Source organism: Schistocerca piceifrons, chromosome 2 (assembly GCF_021461385.2).
Source record: "Schistocerca piceifrons isolate TAMUIC-IGC-003096 chromosome 2, iqSchPice1.1, whole genome shotgun sequence".
NCBI classification, from domain to species: domain Eukaryota; kingdom Metazoa; phylum Arthropoda; class Insecta; order Orthoptera; family Acrididae; genus Schistocerca; species Schistocerca piceifrons.
This window is the reverse complement of record NC_060139.1, coordinates 667,319,779-667,338,942: the sequence shown is the minus strand read 5'-3', so window position 1 is coordinate 667,338,942 and position 19,164 is coordinate 667,319,779. Positions and strand designations below refer to the sequence as shown.

At 47.0% G+C, this 19,164-nt stretch overlaps 1 protein-coding gene across 1 annotated transcript in view; it reads right to left on the bottom strand.

Annotated features, from left to right (window-relative positions):
• LOC124775732 overlaps window positions 1-19,164 on the bottom strand; it is a 596,716-nt gene that overhangs the window by 59,421 nt on the left and 518,131 nt on the right. Inside the window, exon 4 of the mRNA XM_047250560.1 lies at window positions 12,624-12,790. Within this exon, the coding sequence (XP_047106516.1) occupies window positions 12,624-12,790 (167 nt within the window). The remainder of the gene's footprint in view (window positions 1-12,623; window positions 12,791-19,164) is intronic.

Below are 19,164 nucleotides of genomic sequence, written 5' to 3'. Positions count from 1 at the left end.
CACTGATATTTAAGTTTTTATATGTGTATAGCACATATAGAACCACATGACTAGCGTATAGACAAGTCAGGAAATGTGCGTTTTAATAGGACTAATGTAGGAATTTTAGGTGCGTCCATTTTCGTGAACGAACTGTGTGGTCTGCGAGTCAAAGCAAACAACTGCCGCTGGAGAAAGCAAAACCACGTTAACCAGCTAGTTCCGTATGCTGACGCAGCTGTGTCTTGTGACGTTGCAGCCCCCCTTGTGTGCTCGTCAGTATTAGGGGACTCATCCCGTGTGAAGAGGCAGAGACAGATCATCACAGAATCGCACTACCGAAATCTCCTGACTAGGTCTGGGAAGACTATCGAGACAACGATTCTCGGGAAGCTGTCCAATGGGGTGTGTTTTAGTTTCACAGCAGTGGCCCAGCTCATGCTGCACTCGATGAAATCCCACATGTTGCTTTGAGCTATCAAGGTTTGCCCCCTCCCCCCATATTCTCCTAACATGGCACTACTACTTTCCTCAGATGAAAGAATTATTGCATGGCAAGCATTTCCAGAAGGACTGCGAAATTGAACGTTTCGTGACAAACGAGAATTTTCCTACAACCAAGGTCTTCGCCAGGTCATCCGTCGTTGGAAAAATGTGTCACACTGATTGTGTATTTGTGGAGGAGGATTAAAACAATCACCTATTTCGTGGTAGTAGCTAGAGTTTTTGAGGTGATAATTAAAACTTTGACTGTTCTTCGTACAAGCGTCACATTTTACTGTGCAAGTGGCAAACCGTGCAAGTTGCAATCTGTACTGAAAATCTGTTAATGTACCAGCCTACAGTGGCCAAAACAAATGCTTTCGGAAACAATAGTCTACTGGCATGGAATATACTGATGTACATATTTCGTAATTACTGTCAATAGTCTCTAGACATGAAACGACCGTTTCTGCATTAGTTAAATTGAAAAACAACATGTAAGTAATTCACTAAGTTTATCTTCGATCTCTTCTAATGAGATTTGTGTAAGATGGATTCAGTTTAATTAGTGCTGAATAGTATCCCTCTCAAAGTCTAGCTTGCTAACGCAGTCTTGTACGGTAGCAATAGATGCTAATGTAACCGGTTTGAATCACGGTGGCAGAAAATATTTTCTCCGCCAATATTTTGCCCCTAAAGGGGCAGACTAAAGGCTCTTGATCACCAGGCTTTAAGTCAACGTCCTGGATGAAATTCCGGGTTCTCATGACGTGAGGACATGCGAGGCTATTGATCATGTTCCGTCCGTCGGATGAGAACTTATAAGCTCTGTGGTCAGAGAGAGAGAGAGAGAGAGAGAGAGAGAGAGAGAGAGAGCCACACACACACACACACACACACACACACACACACACACACCTATTATTAACAGATGTGCATAAAACAGCTTTCTCACTACACAGAAGGAAAGTGCCATTCTGCTCACAGAAAGCCCTTTTAGTTAGGCAGATAAGCCCATTAGTCAGGGTTTTCCGGCGAATAACTCCGTAAGACATTGCTATTGATTAATTTCGAGGGACAGTTCGCCGCTCTTCGAGAAGTGAAATCTCTAGCCATACCGCTGGCATACTTTCCAAGCGTATTGTGAGTTTCTAATCGTATTGTGGGGCTTCTGCTGAGGTGCCTAATTACAAATATAGATTCGAATAACAAGTGAAGTTATTTCTCCATAATATAGTTTACGCGGTAAGAGGTTTTTGTTACTTCGTCCATCCAATAAGCTTCCTTCCGGTCTATTGTTTTGTTATTGACACAAACGCGACTATTCGTCTTTTGAAGTGCATACTTACCGAAAGGCAAGAAATATTATCTACAACGCTTTCACGATCGTTGAGTGTTCTCCAGCAGTCGCTATTGAATGTATGCTCTACGTTTCTCGTCGGACGTTCCACCGTTCAGCCGCTCTATGACGTCTAAAATGTGTCCCTTTGAGAAAGCTATCCCCCACCATTCGGTAGCTATCTAGATTTCTATACTTAAGATAGAGCAAACTCAAGTTTTTTCCACCTATGCACAGTTGCTGGTACTTATGCATACACCAGTCTGCATGGTAACCCAGTAAGTAGCACGGTTCATGAACATGAGTCTGGAGGGTGCTGTCTTCCACTATACAACGTCAATGGACTTCATTCACCGTCGGCGTCCACCTCTCATATATGGCACGTGGACTCTCATCCAGAGACCTGCCCTGAGTTCACTCAATATACATTTACCAGAGAGGCACCCGAAAAGTCAATTTAGTTTGTCACTTCGTAAAGACTTTCCTCTGTTGTCCCGAAGGCCGACGATCACCCCTGTTTAACAGCAGCTTTAAAACTTATTCTTCTTTCACGGCAGATGTAACCGAAATATGCGCCAATTTCTTTATCTACTCGGTCCGGTAGTAGACATCTTGGTAAAGGACTGAGTGTTTTAGAGGCAATGTCAAGGACCTGTCCGGATAATATATAACTTGACATTGTACTATCTACCCTGATTTTGTTGTCACGCCTTCATCTACTGTACAGCACAGATCGCTGTTGACTGATAATTCACTACAAAACACATCTAATACTACAGTATGGACTGTTTCTTGTGTTAACAACTCTCAGTGCAGGCCAGTTTTTTAAAATAAGCGCTGTCTACATTGCTAGTCTTACTTAACACTGAAAAAGAAAGCACCGAAATTCTAAAATACATAGCTTTGTAAATTATAAATTAGCGACTCAGTTTTCTGGGAAAGAATTGCAGTTGCTATGGAACTTGCGGTGACAGAGCTGGTTAGGTAAGAAATTCACCACAGAAATAGGACCACCATTAAATTTCATTTGACTCACTAGTTACTGACATAACAGTGGCTGTTTCTATGCTTCGTATGCCGAAAGAAAAGCCCTGACAACTGGCAACACTGCACGAGATAGACACATGCCAAGATCGTGTAATCTGACTGGTTATGTTGGATTCTCGACCAACAGCACGAAAGGCTCATTGACTGTCACGGTTTTTCTTTCGCCTTTCCTATTACAGGCAAGCTGATTTTTCTACTGACATTCTGTGCATCGAAAATTCTTATCCAATTAAAATAAATGAAAACTGCGTTAATATCATGTGGCACCTAACAACAGTAATGTTCACAGAATAAAAGCAGATTCAAATGCACACAAGCTGACGATACAAGTTGTTATAAATGCGTGGAGCTTTTTTCTCTGAGGAAGAAGCTCTTTTCGTAAAAACAAACATGCAAGTACTAAAGGCAGCTTCTTCACAGGACACACATTGCAGTTAAATCAGTACGCGTTTGTTGTATTTATGTACCACGTGTACAAGTACGAAACCGGAATTTGGTTGTAATAATTACACGTCTGTTGTTTGAAACTGCTAAACTATATTTTAATCAAAATAATCTCCATTGGTATTTATACAATTGTCGCACCTCCCTAGCAGACAATGAATGCCACGGAAAAAAACAGCAGTTCTTTTGAAGCGAACCAGTCAGCGAGCCATTTTCGTACATTTTCATACGAATCGAAGCGTTTTTCAGCGAGAGCGTGTCTCAGTGATGCAAACAGATGATAATTGGACGGAGCCAAGTCTTGAGACGAAGCAGCATGCGCCATTATTTCGCAACTGAGCACCTCGATCGTTTCCCTGATCCGTTTTGCTGTGCGTGATGGGGCGCTATCATGGTGTAATATGACTGTGTTGCTTTTTTCCACATTCCTGTCGTTTTTCACGTAATGCTCGATTTGAATAATAATTTAGCAGCTCATAATAGAGGATACCCTCCTGAACATACCAAACGATTTGTTCTTGCCGTGGATGTCTATGGTTTTCATGAATTCATCCATGATTTATGAGGTTTAGGATACTCAAAATATGTCAATTTTTCATCACCTGTTACTACTCGATGGAGAAACGACTTTCTTTTGCATCTGGCGAGCAGCATTTCACAAGTGGTCTTTCGATTTGCTTTCTTTCTTTCTTTCTCTTTTTCTTTCTTTCTATTTACGCAGAACCCATTTTCCCACTTTCTGCACCTTTCCCATAGCTTTCAACCGAAGAGAAACGGCGTTCTGCGTCACATTCATTGTTAAGCGAGTTCCCGTTGACTTTGAGAATCATCTTCATCCAATAAGGTCTGCAATTCGTTGTCTTCGAACTTTTACAGTGGTTTCTAGCGCTTATCGTTTCTCACATCAAAATCAACAATTTTGAATTTTTTGTACCACTCGAAACACTGTTTTCCCAAGAGCATGTTCGCCGAAAGCTTCGACAAACATTCGATGCGATTCTGCAGCTGTCTTCTTCAAATGATAACAGAAAACCAATGCTGTCCGCAAATCGTAGTTCGTAGGCACAAAACTATGTGTTTACGCGTTTGATCAAATACAAGCAGATGGCGCTGCAGACGCGGTGTCACGAGCCCTACGCTGACGGCTAGCACAAATGTTCAAATGTGTGTGAAACCTTATGGGACTTAATTGCTAAGGTCATCAGTCCCTAAGCGTACACACTACTTAACCTAAGTTATCCTAAGGACAAACACACACACCCATGCCCGAGGGAGGTCTCTAACCTCCGCCGGCACCAGCCGCACAGTCTATGACTGCAGCGCCCTAGACCGCTCGGCTAATCCTGCGCGGCGACGGCTAGCACAGTCCATAAGGAAATTCCGGTTCCATACTTCTACACCTGTGTGTGTGTGTGTGTGTGTGTGTGTGTGTGTGTGTGGGGCCCTTAGCGTATGTTAGATTAAGCCTATGGACCGATGACGTCAGCAGTTTGGTCCCACAGAAACTTACCACAAATTTCCATATACTTCACATTTCCGCCATGAAACAACATTACCCTTTAAAAATGTCATGAACGAACTTTTGCGTATGTGATCCGCTACTTCAAAAATCTTATTAGTGTTTCCTAGCAGTTACTAAGTGTGAGCAACTAATTGGACACACCTGTATGGGAGCAGGTAGCTCCTTCCCCCCTGATGAGAGATGTGACGCATCGTGACATTAACAAGACGAAACACCCGAGGCCTTGGGAGCCATCTTGATCCATCCCCGCCCACAATGAAGGACATTATTTAGAGCATAGCTCGACGCTCGCACTTCTCACTCGGTGGCGTCCTAAATGTGAATCAACAGGGCTGAGATCAGGTGGTCTGAGTGTGCAACACAGAAACACTTTAGTTCGTGGCGTGTACTTCAAGCCATTCTAACAATTTGGGAGCGATCGAGTGTTCCTCGTATTGGTGAGAGTACAGAGCATTGAAAGGTTCTATAGGTGAATAAACGGATGTCTATGGGCAAACAATACGTCACGTTTCCTCCATTCATGAAAGACGTTGGTAAACGTATCATGGACCCCATTTCATTCCCCGTGTGTAAAAACTGGAGTGCATTCATCACCTACCAGTACGGTGCCCTGTTCTCAAGTAGAGTGCATCCCCTCGTGTACAATGCTATCGTTGATTTGTCGATTTGTGTGTTCCACCCACTGGTTCTCTAAATACACTACCCGGTCAAAAGTAACCGAACACCCCTGCGTAATTTTGAACTGACCAGAGTCGGACCCACCAGTGTAAAATGAGGCGGTGATTGTTTTTTTTTGTTTTGGTTTTAGGGCGCAAAACTGCTATGGTCATTAGCGCCCGGTCTGTGACTTATGAAAAGGTAAAGAAACGAAAATGGAAACCAGCAGCAATGGGAACGAAACTCAAAAAATTGGAGAAACTAAAAGCAGATGGAAAGCTTAAAAAAACACTACAGAAAGGGGTTGGTTGTCCCCAAAAAGAGCTTCAAATGACTGACGTCATCTCACTGGCACTAATAAACTCGAGAACGCGATCGGCTGAGTGCGTGTCATCTGCTAAAATGGACGATATTTCAGGCGACAGCTGTAGACGGGCGCGTAACGGAGTAAAATAGGGGCACTCAAGTAAAAGGTGTCTTACCGTCCACAGCTGAGAGCAGTGGGGACAAAGTGGGGGAGGATCGCCGCTTAAAAGATGTCGATGGCTAAAAAGACAATGCCCTATCCGGAGTCTAGTTAAAAAAAGAGGTCCAAGCACGAGGAAGAGCTTTCATGTCCCGCAATTTATTATGGGGAAGTGTCGACCAATGTGCATGCCATAAAAGAACAACACGACGACATAAAACACTCCGTAGATTGTCGAAGGGAATCATGCGAATAGCTGGCCGAAGAAGAGAGACTGCAGCCTTGGCCACTATATCGGCCGCCTCATTTCCACAGATACCAACGTGTCCTGGGATCCAGAGGAACGTCACCGAGACGCCCCCCAAGTGGAGCAAGTGGAGGCAGTCCTGAACCCGGTGGACCAGAGGGTGGACAGGGTGCAGAGCTTGGAGACTGAGGAGAGAGCTGAGAGAATCTGAACAGATAACATACTGTATCCGCTGATGGCGACGGATGTATTGGACAGCCTGGAAAACAGCGTAAAGCTCCGCAGTATAAACCGAACACTGGTCGGGAAGCCGAAATCGATTTGGGGTGTCGCCAACAATATAGGCACTCCCTACACCAAACGATGTTTTTGAGCCGTCAGTGTAAATAAATGTGGCTTCCTTCATTTGTGCACATAGAGCAGAAAATGCCCGACAACAAACAAGTGAAGGGGTACCATCCTTGGGAAACTGACAAAGGTCACGGAGCAGGCAGGTCCGGGGACGGAGCCAAGGCGGTGCTATACCCCAAGTTGTCAAAGTTTTAGGAACCCGGAAGGAAAGAGAATGGAGCAGTTGACGGAAGCGGATTCCCGGTGGTAGTAGGGAGGAAGGGCGCCCTGCATACCCTAAATCCAAGGAGGCGTAAAAAAAAAAAAAAAAAATGTCATGGGCCGGATTAGCAGGCATGGAATACAGATGGCTAGCATAACGACTTAGAAGGACAGCTCGCCGATTGGACAGCGGAGGTTCAGCAGTCTCAGCATAAAGGCTTTCCACAGGGCTGGTGTAAAAAGCTCCAGACGCTAAACGTAATCCACGGTGGTGGATAGAGTCGAGACGCCGAAGAATAGACGACCGAGCAGAGGAGTAAACTATGCTGCCATAGTCCAATTTCGAGCGCACTAAGGCGCGATAGAGGCGGAGAAGGACCACTCGGTCCGCTCCCCAGGAGGTACCATTCAGAACACGGAGGGTGTTGAGGGATCGCAGACAGCGAGCCGAAAGACAGGAAACGTGGGAGGACCAGCGCAGTTTTCTGACAAACACAAGACCCAAGAATTTAGCGACGTCCGAAAACGGAAGGTTGACAGGTCCTAGATGTAAGGAAGGTGGAAGAAACTCCGTACGACGCCAAAAATTAACACAAACGGTCTTACTGGGAGAAAAGCGGAAGCCTGTTTCGATGCTCCAAGAGTGGAGGCGATCGAGACAGCGTTTAAGACGTCGTTCAAGAAGGTTGGTCCGTTGAGAGCTGTAGTAGATCGCAAAATCGTCCACAAAGAGGGAGCCCGAGACATCAGGAAGGAGACAATCCATAATTGGATTAATGGCAATGGCAAACAGTACAACACTTAGCACGGAGCCCTGGGGTACCCCGTTTTCTTGGGAGAAAGTACGGGAGAGACTAGTGTTCACCCGCACTTTAAATGTGCGCTCTGCCATAAATTCGCAAAGAAAAAGGGGCAACCGATAGCGAAAGCCCCAAGAGAACAGTGTGCGGAGGATGCCTGTCCTCCAACAGGTATGGTATGCTCTCTCCAGATCAAAAAATATTGCTACTGTTTGGCGTTTCCAGAGAAAATTGATCAAGATATAAGTGGAGAGAGCAACAAGATGGTCAACTGCAGAACGATGCTTTCGGAAACCGCATTGGGCAGGTGTTAGAAGACTGCGGGATTCCAGCCACCAAGCTAAACGGTAATTCACCATACGCTCCAAAACCTTACATACACTACTCGTGAGAGAAATGGGGCGATAGCTAGAGGGGAGATGTTTGTCCTTTCCAGGTTTCGGAACAGGAACGACGATAGCTTCCCGCCATCGTCTGGGGAAGGTACTGTCGGTCCAAATTCGATTATAAAGGCGAAGGAGGTAACGCAGACTATGGGTTAATAAATGCAGCAACACTTGGACGTGGACACCATCCGGTCCTGGGGCGGAGGAGCGAGAAGAAGAGAGGGCATGTTGGAGTTACCGCATGGAGAAAACAGTATTGTAGCTTTCGCGATTTTGAGAGGAGAAAGGAAGAGGTCGCACTTCCGCTGCACGTTTCTTCGGGAGAAACGCTGGCGGGTAATTTGAAGAGCTCGAAATCTCAGCAAAGTGTTGACCCAATGAGTTAGAAATTGCGACGGTGTCCACTAATGTATCATGCCCGACAGTGAGCCCAGAGACCGTGGAGAAACTAGGCACGCCTGATAACCGTCGAATCCGACTCCAAACTTCCGAGGAGGGAGTGAAGGTGTTAAATGAGATAGTAAAGAAGTCCCAGCTTGCCTTCTTGCTATCGCGGATGACGTGACGACACCGCGAACGGAACTGCTTAGAGCGGATACAGTTGGCCAATGTAGGATGGTGTCTGAAAATGCGAAGAACAAGTCGCCGCTCACGTATTGCGTCACGGCATGCCTCGTTCCACCAAGGAACTGGGGAGCGCCGGGGCAATTCGGAGGTGCGAGGTATTGAACGTTCCGCAGCTGTGAGAATAACGTCTATAATGTGAGTGACCTCATCGTCGACGCTACGAAAGTGACGGTCATCGAATCTCGCTAGAGACGAAAAAAGTGTCCAGTCGGCTTGGGTAATCTTCCAGCGTCTCGGGCGCATATATGGCAGTTGTGGCTGCAATCGAAGGACACATGGAAAGTGGTCACTCGAGTGTGTATCAGCAAGGGCGAACCATTCGAAGCGCCGAGCTAGCGGAACAGTACCGACCGAAAGGTCCAAATGAGAGAAATTTGTCGTGGAAGCAGACAAAAATGTAGGGTCCCCACTGTTGAGGCAAACAAGATCCGCTTGGTGGAATACGTCTAGCAATAGTGAGCCACGCGGACAAGGATGAGGAGATCCCCAAAGCCGGTGGTGGGCACTGAAGTCCCCAACCAGCAAATGGGGGGGTGGAAGCTGACCAAGAAGATGAAGGAGATCAGTTCGTGCCATTGATGTGGACGATGGAATGTATACAGTACAAAGAGAGGTGTATCCAGAAAGGGAAAGACAGACAGCAACTGCTTGGAAGGAAGTGTTTAAGGGGATTGGGTGATAATGGAGAGTATTATGGAGAAGAATCATGAGTCCTCCATGGGCTGGAGTGCCTTCAACAGAGGGGAGATCAAATCGGACTGACTGAAAATGGGGGGGAAGACAAAGCGGTCGTGGGGACGCAGCTTTGTTTCCTGAAGACAGAAGATGACCGGCGAATAGGATCGTAGGAGGATCGTCAATTCATCCCGATTGGCTCGAATGCCACGGATATTGCTCTCGATAATGGACATAGGGTGGACAGAAAATGGAATAATGTGACCAAGGTTGCCGTCAACTCAACGACTGCTCAGAGCTTGCGACCGACAGCGTGGAACGGCACTCATCCGAAGGCAAAAGATCCTGATCCATATGTTGTTCAGGAGCAGCTCCTGCCAGCAGCGATCGGCCGGTTGATCGGCCGCCAGCAGTGCGCCTCGGCGACACAGAAGACGGCTGAGGGCGGTTACCGCCAGGTGATGCTGTAGATGAGACACAGCGTGGCGGAGAAGGAGAGGAACTGGGTTTCTTATTAGCCTTCTTGGAAACATGACGTTTAGATGAAGGAGGAACCGATGGTTGTGAAGTTGGGGTACGTAAAAAATCTTCACGAGTATGCTCCTTTTTGGAAGTCCGGGTGTCTGACTTTTGGGATCGAGATTTAGCAGAACCCGATGAAGGGTGAGCCATAGATTGAGCAGGTGAAAGTGGGGAGGTTGAACGGGCGATCTTTGCACTGGCCGATCTGACGACCGTGTCACTAAAGGTGAGATCACAAGTCTACGTGGCCGCCTCCTTTGTTGGCGGAGGAGAGGCAAGGACAGTGCTGTATTTTCCTGTCTGAGGCACAGTGGGCTTTCGACTTGCGAATGATTTTCGAGCAGCAAAGGTCGACACCTTTTCCTTCACTCTGATTTCCTGAATGAACTTTTCGTCTTTAAAAATGGGGCAATCTCGAGAGGAAGCAGCGTGGTCACCCATACAGTTGATGCAACGAGGGGATGGAAGTGGACAAGCACCCTCATGGGCTTCCTTGCCACACGTAACACATTTGGCCGGGTTGGAACAGGACTGGCAGGTACGATTGAACCGCTGGCACCAATAGCAACGCGTAGGGTTTGGGACGTAGGGGCGAACGGAAATTATCTCATAGCCCGCTTTTATTTTCGATGGGAGTTGAACTCTGTCAAATGTCAAGAAAACAGTATGGGTTGGAACGATGTTCACGTCAACCCTTTTCATAACTCTATGAACAGCCGTTATGCCCTTGTCAGACAGGTAGTGTTGAATTTCCTCGTCAGACAACCCGTCGAGGGAGCGTGTATAACCTACTCCACGTGAGGAATTTAAAGTGTGGTGCGCTTCCATCCGGACAGGGAAGGTATGGAGCAGTGACGTACGGAGCAATTTTTGTGCCTGGAGGGCACTGACTGTTTCTAACAACAAGGTGCCATTTCGTAATCTGGATCAAGATTTTACAGGACCTGCAATTGCGTCGACACCTTTCTGAATAATGAAAGGGTTGACTGTGGAGAAGTCGTGACCTTCGTCAGACCGAGAAACAACAAGGAACTGTGGCAACGATGGAAGAACTGTCTGTGGCTGAGACTCAGTGAACTTACGCTTGTGAGCAGACATAGTGGAAGATGAGGAAACCATTGCGGAAGAATCCCCCATGATTACTGGCGTCTCCAATGGCGCGCTCCTCCCTTGTGGGGGCCCTCTCTGAGGGCACTCCCGCCTTAGGTGATTGCTCACACCTCAGGTCACACCTCCCGAGAAACGGACGGAGGTACCAATCGGCACTTTTGGAAGGTATCAGCTCAGGTAATCACCCCTCCCTGGGCCTGGCCATTACCAGGGGGTTTGTATGTGTCCTACCTGTCTACCCAGGGCTGGGAATTACGCGTTACCCCGTCACCGGCTACGCACGAAAATGCGTGGGTCGGCCTTCAGACACGCACAGGGAGGAAGAAAGAGAAAAACAAAGAAAGGGAAAGGAAAGAAGAGAGGTCTCAAACGCCGCAGCGGAGAAAAGGGTAAAGAGAAGAGGTAAGGAAAAGAGAAGGACGAAGGAAGGATGAAGACATGCAAGCAGAGAAGGCGAAGAATGCGTTACATTTACGAGCATCCGTCTCCAGACGTAGGCACAAACCATACTCCCAGAGGGGGAGAAAGGGAAGGAAAGAGCCAGAGGTGAGGGGAGGAGGGGCAAAGATGGGGGATAGGGAAGGATGCGGGAAAGGAAGGTATGCATCCCGGAAAGGAAGGAGGGCCACATTAGCTCGGGGTCCCGTGCTCGCTATGCACGTATCCACAAAAGATTTGTGGACCCCCTGGAGGGGGGGGGGGGGGGGGGGGCGGTGATTGTGTTTCAGCGGAGAAATAGTAATTATTTTGTCAGGACAGCTCAGTGATTTCGAATGTGGACTAGACATTGGATGTCCACAGAATAACAAATCCATCAAGGATATTTCAACACTTCCAAAAATGCCGAAGCCTACTGATGGTGATGTGTTTGTGAAATAGAAACGTGAAGGAACAACCACAATTATGATCAGATAGTGTACTTGCAAATAAACTTTATGTATCTTGACTGTTAGTACCACAAAGTTGTAAAAATACAAGGGGCGTTCAGCAAGTAATGCAACACACTTTTTTCCTCAGCCACTTTCGTTTGAAAAATACGGAATTTGTTGTGGAGCATCGTGAAATATTCCCGGTTTAGTGCCTATAGTTTTATGTAGTTCTGATTGGTGGTGGCTCTATACGCGGCCTTCAAAATGGCGCCTGTAACGGAGGTGTGTTCCAAGCACAGCTGTCACTGAGTTTGGTTTGGCGGAAAACCAGAGCACCGCAGATAATATTCGTAGGCGCTTGCAGAAGGTTTACGGAGACTTGGGCGTTAACAGGAGCAGATGAGTCGTTCGGCGAGGCGTCTGTCATCATCGCAACAGGGTAGCGCAAACCTATGCGGCCTTCCGCATGCCGGCCTGCCGTACAGAGCTGTGGCCCCCGCAATGTTGGGACGTGCGGAAATACTCATTCGAGGTGACTGACGGAACACAGTCAAACAATTAAGGATGTCCTCCACTGGAAGAAGTATGTGGATGATGTGGAGGTTATGATGCAGCAAGACGTTGGCTCCGACGTCGAGCAGTAGAGTGGTATCGTGCAGGCATACAGGCCGTCCCAGTAAGGTAGCGTAATGCCATCCCATTGGGCGCAGATCATGTTGAAAAGTAGGGTTCTGTGGTCAAAAGAGAGGGGAATAATATTGTGTACTGGAATAGTGCTTTAATAACAAAAAAGTGTGTTGCATTACTTACTGAGCGCCCGTCATACCTTTTGGACACATTGTACACTGACATTGCGTTTACGAAAACGTGTGCTTCGGGCAGCGGAGAGGACACGTACCGTCTAGCGGCTGTTCGTAGAGGTGGTGGTGCCTGGCCGGCGCCGGCTGGTGGTTGAGGTCCAGCGGGTGCAGCCAAGGACCGCCGCCGCCGCCGCGCCGGCTGCTCGCCGACGAGCTGTTGGTCGAGCCAGACTCGCGGCACTCCAGACCCGACACCCACGGGTTCCTGCCAAACCAACAACACGGCTGCTGCCTCACACCTCGCATGTAATGTCGCAAGACTACACTAAGGCAGTAAGCGCGCTGCGAACGTGAAGAGAGCACACATCAGACATAAACAGCGAGGTATTCCTCCAAGTCTAAACACACACACACACACACACACACACACACACACACACACACATCCACACATCCAAAAAAAGTTTTGCATCGCCTCGCTTCCGAGAGCTCCGGGACCTGTACAGAAAATTGGAATAGTGATCAATATAAAGATCATTTCCGCCCTTTTTATTGCCCATGAAAACCACACATTGCATATTGTACCACCGTACAGCGAGACCTTCAGAGATGGTGGTCCAGATAGCTGTACACACCGGTATCTCTAGTACCCAGTAGCACTTCCTCTTGCATTGATGCATGCCTGTATTCGTCGAGGCATACAAGTTCATCAAAGCACTGTTGGTCCACATTGTCCCACTCCTCAATGGCGGTTCCGCGTAGATCCATCAGAGTGGTTAGTGGGTCACGTCGTCCATAAACAGCCCTTTTCAATGTATCCCAGGCATGTTCCGTAGCGTTCATGTCTGGAGAACATGCTAGCCCCTCTAGTCGAGCGATGTCGTTATCCTGAAGGAAGTCATTCACAAGGCGTGCGCGATGGGGGGGGGGGGGGGGGGGGGGGAATTGTCGTGATGACGAGTAACGCCTCGCCAAAATGCTGCCGATATGGTTGCACTACCGGTTGGGGAATGGCATTCACGTATCATATAGCCGTTACAGCGACTTCCATGACCACCAGCGGTGTACGTCGGCCCCACATAATGCCACCCTAAAACAGCAGGAAACCACCTTGCTGCACTCGCTGGACAGTGTGTCTAAGGCGTTCAGCCTGATCGGGTTGCCTCCAAACACGTCTCCGACGATTATCTGGTCGAAAGCATATGCGACACTCATCGGGGAAGAGAACGTGATGCCAATCCTGAGCGGTCCATTCGGCATGTTGGGCCCATCTGTACTGCGCTGCATGGTGTCGTAGTTGCAAAGATGGACCTCGCCAGGGAGGTCGGGAGTAAAGTTGCGCATCATGCATCCTACTGCGCACAGTTTGAGTCGTAACACGACGTCCTGTAGCTGCACGAAAAGCATTATTCGGCATGGTGGCGTTGCTGTCAGGGTTCCTCCGAGCCATAATATGTAGGTAGCGGTCATCCACTGCAGTAGTAGTCCTTAGGCGGCCTGAGCGGGGCATGTCATCGACAGTTTTTTGTCTCTGTATCCCCTCCATGTTCGAACAACATGGCTTTGGTTCACTCTGACACGCCTGGGCACTTCCCTTGTTGAGAGCCCTTCCTGGGACAAAGTAACAATGCGGACGCGATCGAATCGCGGTATTGCCGTCTAGGCATGATTGAACTACAGACAACGCGAGTCGTGTACCTCCTTCCTGGTGGAATGACTGGAACAGATTGGCTGTAGGACCCCCTCCGTCTAATAGGCGCTGCTCATGCATGGTTGTTTACATCTTTGGGCGGGTTTAGTGACATCTCTGAACAGTCGAAGGAACTGTGTCTGTGATACAATATCCACTGTCAACGTCTATCTTCAGGAGTTCTGGGAACCGGGGTGACGAAATTTTTTTTGATATGTGTATATATTGCCGATTTAACAGCCAAGCTTAGAGCTGCAAATTATTGGCTACGGAGAAGCTGAGGCATATCGGTGGGGATCAGCGCACGAATATACAGGTGTTGGACAAAAATATGAAAACGCCGTGAGAAATGCATGCTTGAACTGTTATATCTGATCGCGAACGCACCTGTGCTATGTCCTCAATACATTGCAGGCGCCACTCGTGGTCAGAACAGCGTTCTATGTAGTTGGGAGTGCATTACTCTGGAGCTAAGTAAATTCGAACGTGAGCAAATTGTAGATGCTCCTATGGTGGGTGAGTATAAATAATGAGTGCCCACAAATTTTTGGATTCAGCTAATTTTGAGAATGTGAAGTTAGTTACATTTACTGTATAGCAGTTATGCATATCGAGAATACAACAACAACAACAACAACAACTACTACTACTACTACTACTACTACTACTACTACTACTACTACTACTACAATAACATGCATGACTTATCTGACAAAAGAAAGAACTGTTTTGTGGAATTTTGTTGTTTTGTTCATAATTAAGTACAGTTTAGGGAAATAACGAAATAATATGTAAGCTTTCCAAACTCTCCAATTCGCATTTTTGTGTAAGTGGGAGTTTTCGTGCTTTTCGATTTTTTTGAACGAATGTACGAGTACCCTAACGGATGTATTAGTTCACCAATTTACTTCCGGGTGGAGAATCAGATATTCTTACACCGCACTCAGACGACAACTTGTGCGAACTGTACACTCTCTTATTAAATATTCGCATGTAGTCACGCGTATCAGATTTCGTCGCTCTCTCAATCAAATGATCTGTTCTCGGAAGCCCTTGCTCCTTTGCGGCTAACTTTAACTGGTAACTGTTCCCAGAATGAGATTTTCACTCTGCAGCGGAGTGTGCGCTGATACCTAACTTCCTGGCAGATTAAAGTTGCGTGCCGGACACACACAATAACTCGGGAAATTTGCCTTTCGCGGGCAAGTGCTATACCGGCTGGACTACAAAAACACGACTCACGACCCGTCCTCATCACAGCTTTACTTTTCTGTTGGCATTTAAAATAGATTCAACAGTGTTTAGACTGAACATGAAAGCCGATTCCCGCTCGGTAAATAACCAACTCCAAACACCAAGTACCGTTCGTGGAAATGATTAATGTCAACTAGTAATGTCTACAAACATGGTCGCTTGATTCGAAAACAAATGTGGCACTAGTCCACAAGGGCCTAAAGCACACCGCCGTCGACCCCAACATTTAAGTGGATATCAGGGAAACCAGCGATATAGCTTTTTGTGAATTTTCATATATACAATGTGGGTCTCACAGTAAGAACAACAGATTTCGCAATTATGAATAAATGCTACAATCTCACAATCGACGGTGATGTGCTTTAGGCCCTTATCATTCTTAGCACCTCAAGTGGATTATTGCATGATAAAAGTTCATACTTAATATACTACAACACATTCAGAAACCCACAAAATAGTTTTGCTGTCAGTACAACTTAAACACATACTGACTTCTGATCTAATTTTCCTACAGTATGTAGTGAATAAATTATCACATCTGAGGAGTGCACTATCATCTAGCATGATTTATGCCGAGCGAATGGGAATAAAAGTCTGCCGCAGTGTGCTACCACCTAGTTGAATGACAAGGGCTAGCTGTGCACACCGTGAAGTGTACACGCTGTTTATCAGATCCGTATATATTTGGCCCATAAGGCAATTACGTCACGCGAGTTGCGCAAGCGCAAAAGCTCCTTAAAAACGTGCACAACTTTAGGTGTGCTCGCGACCCTGATCCCAAAGTTCCACAGAGTCAGTGGAGCAGTAGTGCGGTAGATGTAAGTGCCGTGTCTTTCAGACTGCAGCACCTATGTTCCGTTTAACAGCACTCGAAGAAAAATAAGCAATAAATCCGCAAGACGTCGAAAGCTGGAGTGTTCACACAGCAGCCGCCACTGCCCGTAACCGAGGTAGCCCAAGTGTTCGATGTTTCAAGAGGCCGACGAAATGTGTGTCCAATGACCGAGATTGACTGTCATTGAAGAGGATTCTGACGAATAATAATAAGACTACGACGACTTCTGCAAAAGTCACTGCAGAAATCAATGTCGCACTCGCAAACCCTGTTAGCACCAGGACACAAAGGGAGGTGAGTAAGAAAGGAGTTTTTGGGGGCCATCTGGAATTCCAAAACCGCTCTTCAGTGACGCAGATGCCAGTAACAGAAAAACGTGCTGAACCCATAAAACCTGTACTATGGAGCAATGGAAGAATGTCATTTGGTCGGATGACTGTTGCTGCCACTCTATCGAAGTTCTGGCCACGTCTGCGGCCCAAGAGCGAAACATGGCGGGGGTTCGGTGGTGATTTTGGCAGCCATATCGTGGTATTCCATGGGCTCCATGGTTACTCTGCAAGGTCGCATTACTTCCAAGGATTATGTGACCATTTTGGATGTTCAGGTTCATCTCATGGTAAAATTGTTCCCCAATGGCGACACTGTGTTCCAAGTCGACGTAGCTCCTGTTCACAAATCTCACATCATCCACGGCTGGTTTTGTGAGCACGAGGATGGACTGTCACGTCTGCTCTCGCCACTGGTCACCAGATCTCAATGTTACTGAGCCTGTGTGGTCCACTTTTGCGAGAAGGGTGTGTGATCGCTACACAGCTCCATCATCACTACGTGAACTTGCCACCATTTTGGATTAAGAATGGTATAGGATGCCTTTGAAAACCGTAAACAAACTGTATCCTTTACGAAACTGTTTCGGATGCCAACTGGTTTCCTACACTGTATTAGACATAGTAATGCGTTTTGTTTTTGGTGTTTCCATATTTTTGCCCAAATCCTGTAGTTTCACTAATACCCTGGAGACAGGAATGTGAGGACGGGGCTGGCCATCATGTTTGTGATCTCTTCCTATACATTCCTGAAAAAAAAAAAAAAACCTGAAACGGTAGTATGTTATTCCAAATAGCTACATAATTATTCAGTAAGGCGACATGAACTGTATACTTTTTATTTGTACAACAGCCGCTAAAGATAGACTGTAGGAAACGCATCCTATGCCTCGCTACAGGGCAGAAAAATACGCTAATATACACTATGTGATCGAAAGTATCCGAACACCTGCCTCAAAATTACTTACAAGTCCGTGGCGCTCACCCTTAGCCTTGATGATAGCTTCCGCTCTAGCAGATATACCTTCAGTCAGGTGCCGGAAGGTTTCTTGGGAATGACAGCCCATTCTTCACGGAATTTTGCACTGAGGAGACGTATCGATGTCGATCGGTGAGACCTGGCACGATGTCTGCGTTCCAAAACATCCCAGAAGTGTTCTATAGGGTTCAGGCCAGGACTCTGTGCAGGCCAGTCCATCACAGGGATGTTACTGTCGTGTAAACACTCCGCCACAGGCCGTGCATTATGAACAGGTGCTCGATCCTGTTGAAAGATGCAATCGCCATCCCCGAATTGCTCTTCAACAGTGGGAAGCAAGAAGGTGCTTAAAACATCAATGTAGGCCTGTGCTGTGATAGTGCCACGCAAAACAACAAGCGGTGCAAGCCCCCTCCATGAGAAACACAACCACACCGTAACACCACCGCCTCCGAATTTTACTGTTGGCGCAACACACTCTTGCAGATGACGTTTCCGGGCATTCGCCATACCCACATCCTGCCGTCGGATCGCCACATTGTGTACCGTCATTCGTCACTCCACACAACGTTTTTCCACTGTTCAATCGCCGGCATTTACCGGCGTGATGTGTGGCTTATGATCAGTCGCTCGACCATGAAGTACAAGTTTTGTCACCTCCAGCCTAACTGTCATAGTACTAGCAGTGTATCCTAATGCAGTTTGGAATTCCTATTACACATTACGATCCTCTTCAACTGTTGTTCGTTTCTGTCAGTCAACAGACGAGGTCGGCCAGTACGCTTTTGTGCTGCACGTGTCCCTTCACGTTTCCACTTCACTATCACATCGGAACATTGGACCTAGGGATGTTTAGGAATGTGTCAATCTCGCGTGTGACACCCAATCACCTGACCACGTTCGAAGTCCGTGAGTTCCGCGGAGCTTTTCATTCCGCTCTCCCATGATGTGTAATGATTACTGCGGTCGCTGACATGGAGTTGGGTTGGGTTATTTGGGCGCTGAAATGGAGTACCTGGCAGTAGGTGGCAGCACAAAGCATCCAGTATGAGAAAGTACGTTTTTGGGGTGTCCGGATACTTCTGATCACATAGTGTATGTTTTGCAACCAAGCAAGTTTAACAAATATTTAGAGGCAATAATATGCGAAGCAGGTGGCGTTACCTTCAGTTGCTTAGAATATACTTGCTTGCTGACGTCGGTATAAAGTACGTTTTAAACAGATTCTTTCTTGTGTTTTATGAACTTAATTTTCTAATTAATAACAACGGCACACTGTGAGACTGAAAACAGCACAGTATGAATGGGTAACATGTCATCCAACGACGTTACATTTCCGGACACTTTAGCAGAACGGGCCGTACTAAAAATTACGCGTTTTGGATAGCTCCTTAATGCGATGTACAGGTATCAGGTATTAAGGACCCGTGGTCTAGGGGGCAGCATCTTTGATTCATAATCAAAAGCGTCTTCGGTCCCGGGTTCGATCTCCGCCACTGCCCAAATTTTGATAAATAATCAGCATTGGCGGCTGAAGACTTCCGGCATAAGA